Source organism: Sinohyriopsis cumingii, unplaced genomic scaffold, assembly GCF_028554795.1.
Source record: "Sinohyriopsis cumingii isolate HCF-2022 unplaced genomic scaffold, ASM2855479v2 utg001870l, whole genome shotgun sequence".
Classification (NCBI taxonomy): domain Eukaryota; kingdom Metazoa; phylum Mollusca; class Bivalvia; order Unionida; family Unionidae; genus Sinohyriopsis; species Sinohyriopsis cumingii.
The window spans coordinates 1,163,710-1,170,811 of NW_028316076.1; the positions used below are offsets into that span (position 1 = coordinate 1,163,710).

At 38.4% G+C, this 7,102-nt stretch overlaps 1 protein-coding gene across 1 annotated transcript; it reads right to left on the reverse strand.

The window, feature by feature from the left end:
- Positions 1–5,671: 5,671 nt before the first annotated feature.
- LOC149771412 (uncharacterized) lies at positions 5,672–5,995 on the reverse strand. Its single transcript, XM_089948506.1, has one exon. It carries the CDS (start codon positions 5,993–5,995, stop codon positions 5,672–5,674), a length of 324 nt encoding a protein of 107 aa, XP_089804632.1.
- Positions 5,996–7,102: the final 1,107 nt, after the last annotated feature.

The following is a 7,102-nucleotide window of genomic DNA, read 5'->3' on the forward strand; positions in this document are numbered from 1 at the left end:
GATATTATCATATCTTATATCTGTTAAACTGAGGATGAAAATGGAGGGTTAAAATTTGTCTGTATTTCAGTAATATCATTGACTATATCATGATAAATATCTTCTGTTTCATGGATATAACTAACAACATAAGATAACTGACCCAGTTTAAAATTTTTAAGTACTAGATGTTGCCTAGAATTGCATATTCTGTTGCGAAACTCAAAAGACGGAGAATATCAGCTTCCCCTATATCTATATATCTATGGCGGGTAGGATTAGGTATTCAGCAATCAGCTCTTTGATATTTTTGTAGTTTGCTTCTGTCCGTAACTTTCCAGCTCCTTTTCAACCCAATTATTTTAGAACTATTATGTATTTCATAGTCTTCGTCAATAACAGGTTTCAATGTTGTAATATCGTCAAGCTCTTGATAAAATATCTCGTTCTAAATCATCATATAACTCAATCATATTCTCAATTCCTGATTCTGCGTTTAGTACAGCATTAATGTGATATACGTTATACTTTTCTATATCGCGGGTGAGAGAGTCTATCAAAGCTAGATACGCTGTTACTAGCAGCCTCGTGTCAACGTTATCATCTACTGTATCAAACAGCGTCCTTTTATCAAATACTAGACGTTTAGCAAATGTGTTCTTGAGCTTACGATTTTAAAAAACTTGTGTTCCCTTATTTCAGCTAGTTTGTCAAGCTCGTCGAGAATCTTCTTTAGTCGCTCTTGCTCTGGATTTTTCCACCATGAGATTTTGTTTTTACAAGTTAGATTTATCAATAGTCAAAACATTGTCTTTATTTAGCTCGAGCAGTGTATTTATCAAATATTTTTTCAAATATTTTTCAACCTTTAATCGCCGCTCCTCGCACTCGCTTTCAGACAGAATTTCCTAATTATATCAAAGTCTCTGATAGCTTATTTCAGCTGAGGGCATCTCATTCCTGATAATCTGGCAACGTTATCGCTGTTCTCAGTTAAACCTGGCGAACGTAAAGTTGATTTTTTCATTCTAGCAATTATATGTATTGCTCTTGCTTCCTCCACACTCTCTGGGTCTAGAGAATCAACATCAACTATTTCAATCTCCGTTTTCGGATTTAGTATAAAATTATAAAATTCTTGAGCAACTCTGATCGATGGATGATCAATAGACATTATCGATTACAATCACACTAAATCGTCAAGTATATATTTGAAACATCGTCAAACAGTGGTAAGGTATCCTCTCCAATTTGAGAACATAAATCCGGAAATACGAGTTTTTATTTTTTGTTAGCACAGGATTAAGTGTCTATTGCTAAGAATACTCAGCATAAGCAACCCGTCAGACATAGGGCTGTTAAACGCAAACGCACACACTGGCTTATTATCCAAATTACAACTTGATGCACTTGCAACAAAAACCCCAACGGTTATTTATAGCATCAGTAAGATGTAGAATGTGACCGACACTATTTTTAGCTCATTTTGTACTACCACCAATCACTTGAGACCGAGTAACTCTATCCACATACTGTTTATTGGTAAGATCGGATGTAGAAACGGGTGGAAGTTGTCTTATTATCGACCATATCGATAGCACCTGTAACTGTACCTCCGGACATTTTAAGATATTTGCCATCTACAGAAAAGCGTCCACGTGCAGTTTACTTGTTATATCAAATCCGGCGAGAGGAATATAAATCATTGTTAATTTATTCGAACCCATGCTTAATATACCTGTTTTCGTATCACCGGATTTTGCTACTCAGGATGCAATATTTGTTGCTGTGTCATCGTCGACGTAATTTTTATTTGTTAAATCTCATACCGTTTATGGAATTGCCGTAGTTTATATCATATTTGATCCCATGTCCAGATTGCCCACTGTAATATCACCGGGTTTATTACAAAGTTTTCCTTGACAGACTTTACATTTGTTACAGAATCGTTATTGGTCAAAGTTGTGTTATCAAGCTGAGTATTAACTATTAATTTTCCACCCGTATCTGTATTTCCATCGTCCCACCAGCTAGTGGTAACTTAGAATTATCTAACGAGCTAAGTCGTGTGTAACTTACATCTTGCGAGTTATTTATGTTAGTGGGGGCGGGAATTCAGTTTCAATAATTACAATATTTTTACTCATGTTGATTTTTCCGGTCATCTTTCAACCCGACAACGATAACTTACCATTGCTGACAGCATGGTATTACTCAGCACCAGGATTAAGTTGGGACGCAATACTCAAGCACAGAAAAATAAAAATTAGAGTTGTTAATAGGCTCTGACATGTTTTGTTTCATAGAACGTGGAATCAGTGGAGGATTAAGCGTCAATAGAAAATATATGCAAGCGCCAACAACAAGTAAATGAGTAACTATGTTAAGACATTGCCGTCGTTTTTCATAATTTATATGGATGCCAATTACCTCTGTATATATGCAATGTCTGAGATGAGGCCGTTTGGCGGAATTCATTGGACAAGTCCAGAGCAGTTTTTCAAAGAAACGGATAAAACTGTACCTGATATTATTAGTTATTTTGTTGAACTTGATCTAGACTATTCTGTGAAACTACATGACACACATAACGATTATCCATTTTGTCCTGAGTCAATGCTGATCGATTACAGTTTGTTATCAGAGCAACAACGTAATTACTCATCTAGTTCTAAAACTAGAGCTAAATCAGTTGTTTTAAAACTAGTACCAAATATTCGTGACAAACAGAGATATATTTTGCACTAAAAAATCTGAAACAGGCACTTGATCATGGTCCGGTACTAAGAAAAGTTCATTGTGTGTTACAGTTTAATCAGTCCGTGCTGGATGAAAGATTATATCGACTCTAATACTAGACGAAGAGCAGCTGCAACAACAGAATTTGAGAATAATGTTTTCAAGCTCATTTACAATGGCGTCTTCGGAAAGACCATGGAAAACATTAGAGAGTAAATATAGAAATTGTTAATAACGCTGAACGTCGTAATAAACTTGTAGCGTCTGATAATTTTGCTAGCATGAAATATTTTACTGAAAATCTTGCCGCTGTGCATAAGAGAAAGACAAACTTAAAGTTGAATAAACCAGTTTATGTTGGTATGACAGTACTTGAGATGTCGAAATGGTTGATGTACCAGTTTCATTACAGTTTGGTTAAGTATGAGTGGTCCGATGCAGAGTTGCTATTTACAGATACTAACTCGTTGATATACAAGATAGAATATGTTGATATTTACAAAGAATTGTAGGAATACCGGGATCTGTTCGATCTTTCTGTTTATCCAACAAATAGCGGATATCACTGCGATGACAATAAAAAAGTAATAGAAAAGTTTAAAGATGAAGTTTCGATGAAAATTATAACGAAATTTAGTGGATTACGTAGTAAAATGTATTGCTTAACATTATTTGATAATGACGTTAAAAACGAGCAAAGGGAATAAAAAGAAATTTGGTCGGTAACGTAATCGGATTTGATAATTATAAGTCGGCGTTAGACGGTTTTGGTGGTCATGTTGAAATACTGGCAATAAAATCAAATTGTCATAAAATTGAGATGGATGTTATAATAAAATCTGGTCTTTGTAATTTCGATGATAAGAGAGACTGTTCTGGTGGAATTAATACATCTGCGTTGAGATATAAAATGTCTGATAGTGTCGATTTTTAGCAAGGTTGATTTTTTAGATTGGTTATTACAATAAATTGCCAGCGATTTCATTTAAAAAATAAGGATATTAAAAATTTTGTGTGAAACATAAATCGCAGTGAGAGCCACCATACTATAAAAAATATGGCAAAAGGGAATACTGACGACCAGGTTGAATGACGTTGAATATGTCTTATCTTGGGTAATTGTTATATTTGTTTTTTCCATTGTGCGTAAATATACCCCCTGGTGAATCGCTAAGCGCAACACGAAATTTTACAGATGCAAATGGCTGCCATGGCTGATTTTCAATTTACAATCGTTGCATCACTAAGTGATACAGTTTGTAATAAAATAACACCCCCACCCCCACAAGCGAACTCCAGGCGCCCTGAGGTTCGGAGGTAGCAGGTGAGTTGCACCTGGAATTATTTTTTTTATCTACAATTCTCTGCTTAAGTATATCTCGTCGCTCGCAGGCGTTCCCCATATTATAACAGCTTCTGTCGCGGAACGCAAAACAATATGTTTATCGCATTTTTCTGGACTCGAACACATGTCGTTTTTACTAATTGATCTAAGGTTTATCTGTACGCCTTAACCACACGGTTACCAAGGTCTTACATATATATAGATGAAATTTAAATGTATGACACCACGAAGTAGACACTACTCTCTTTAGAGCGTCTGTTGTGATATAGGGAATTATTGATTATTTAGTAAAATCTCAGCGCGTTATTCAATAGTGCATTCGTTTTATTAATCAGAAGTTTGACCTGCAAAGCACAGAAAGTTATTAATATCGGGCTGGAATTTTTTGTGAATGTTAGGTATAGTAATTTTGTGTGTAATATCAGATATAAAAATTGCTAGCGATTTCATAGTAAAATGTTGTGTGAAGTGTATCAGTAGTCTTATATAAGGAGTGTTCTGGATGAAACCCCTATTTTGTTTGACGACGGCGACGATTCAATAACATGTCCTCGACGAGTAAACAGTTATGAAATGGACGCTGTTGCCTCAGCAAAGTTGTTTTCGTGGTTGTTTAAACGAACTTGAGGAGGCCATGGAGGGGGTAAAATCTATGTTGTCCAATACAAAATAGGGTTTTGGGCCAGAACACCCCTTATATAAGATTACTTAAAACGTACCAATGCAAAAATTGGTCAGCAGTATTTGGGGGAGATAAATGAGCGTGCCCTCAAAGCTTGTGATCCTTGCTTGTTTGAGGACTTCAGTGTTGGTGACGAAGTCACCACAGTGGATGTTGAGGATGGTGCGGAGGCAACGCTGATGAAAGCGTTCAAGGAGGCGGAGGTGGCGGCTGTAGGTGACCCAGGATTCGGCGCCATATAGGAAGGTGGTCAGTACGACAGCTCTGTAGACGCTGATCTTTGTATCTCTCTTGAGAGTGGTGTTGTGCCAGACTCGTTTATAGAGTCTGCCAAAGGCGCTGTTTGCTTTGGCCAGTCTGTTGTCTGTTCCTTTGTCAATCTTGGCATCAGTGGATATCACACAGCCCAGGTAGGTGAACTGGTGGACTACGTTCAGCTCTGACTGGTCAATGAAGATGTTTGGTGGTCGGTACTCTTCCTTGGGAGCAGGCTGGTGAAGTACCTCAGTTTTATGTAGGTTGATCTCAGGACCAAAGAGCTAGCAAGCTTCTGCAAAGCAGGATGTTATGCCCTGTAAGGCAGCTTTCGTGTGGGCAGCAATGGCGGAGTCGTCTGCAAAGAGAAGTTCTCTAATCAGTTTTTCTAAGGTATTGGTGTGGGCATGAAGTCGCCTTAAGTTGAAGAGGTTGACATCAGTCCGAAATCGGATATAGATGCCATCTTCGTCATCAAGGTCTTCTGTTGTTTTTTGGAGCATCGTGCTGAAGAAGACTGAGAACAGTGTGGGGGCTAAAACGCAGCCCTGTTTCACGCCATTTGCAATGAGGAAGGTCTGTGACAGGTCGTTATTGTTTCTGACCTGACCAAGCTGGTCTTCATGTAGTTGGATGACCATGGTAAGGAATTTAGGAGAACAGCAGAGCTTTTAAAGGATTTTCCACAGTCCAGTTCTGCTCACCGTATTAAATGCCTTCGTCAGGTCCACAAATGTGATGTACAGTCCATTTGTTTGTTCTCGGCATTTTTCCTGGATCTGTCTCAGGACGAACACCATGTCAGTTGTGTCCATATTGGCTCTGAAGCCACATTGACTCTCTGGCGTATGTTCTTCTGCAATGGTGGGCACCGATCTGTTTAGCAACACTCTAACAAGGATTTTGCCTGCAATGGAGAGCTTAGTTATCCCACGGTAGTTTGAGCAGTCAAACTTTTCCCCCTTGTTTTTTATACAAGGTGACGATGACTGCATCTCCGAGGTCTTGTGGAACTTTCCCTCGCTCCCAGCAGCAAACGAAGAACTCGTGGAGTTTGGTGTGCAATGCTAGGCCTGGTCTCTTCCATATCTCTGGAGGGATACCATCTTTTCTTGCAGCCTTTCCTGTCTTCAGCTGTTATATGGCTTTTACAGTCTCTTGCAGCGTGGGTGTCTCATCAAGTTCCATCTTAGGTGGCTGTTGTGGGATGCGATCAATAGCTGCCTCCTGGACTGTACGGCTAATGCTGAAGAGGGTGTGGAAGTGCTCTGACCAGCGGTTCAGGATAGATTTTATACTATATATATGTACACTAATGACAACAGATCAGGAGACAGTGCGATCTGAATACTTTATATAGTACACTAATTACAGCAGATCAGGAGACAGTGCGAATTGAATACTATATACATGTACACTAATTACAACAGATCAGGAGACAGTGCGAATTGAATACTATATACATGTACACTAATTACAACAGATCAGGAGACAGAGCGAATTGTCAGTAGCTTGCCGGGATTCTGTAGATCTTTCCATGGGTTCTTCATCCAACAAATTTTACAGACCGCCATGTCTAGTCTATCGTGTCCTGGAATATCGCATTAAACCCATAACATAAAGAACAGTGATTATGTGATATACTATCTGAAAGATTATCATGGCAATGAAACCTCCTGGTACGAACAAACACTTGTCACGTAGATAATCCCAAAACTGTACAATCAAACCTCCTGGTACGAACGAACACTTGTCACGTAAATAATCCCAAAATTGTACAATCAAACCTCCTGGTACGAACAAACACTTGGCACGTAGATAATCCCAAAATTGTACAATCAAACCTCCTGGTACGAACAAACACTTGTCACGTAGATAATCCCAAAACTGTACAATGAAACCTCCTGGTACGAACAAACACTTGTCACGTAGATAATCCCAAAATTGTACAATCAAACCTCCTGGTACGAACAAACACTTGTCACGTAGATAATCCCAAAATTGTACAATCAAACCTCCTGGTACGAACAAACACTTGTCACGTAGATAATCCCAAAACTGTACAATGAAACCTCCTGGTACGAACAAACACTTGTCACGTA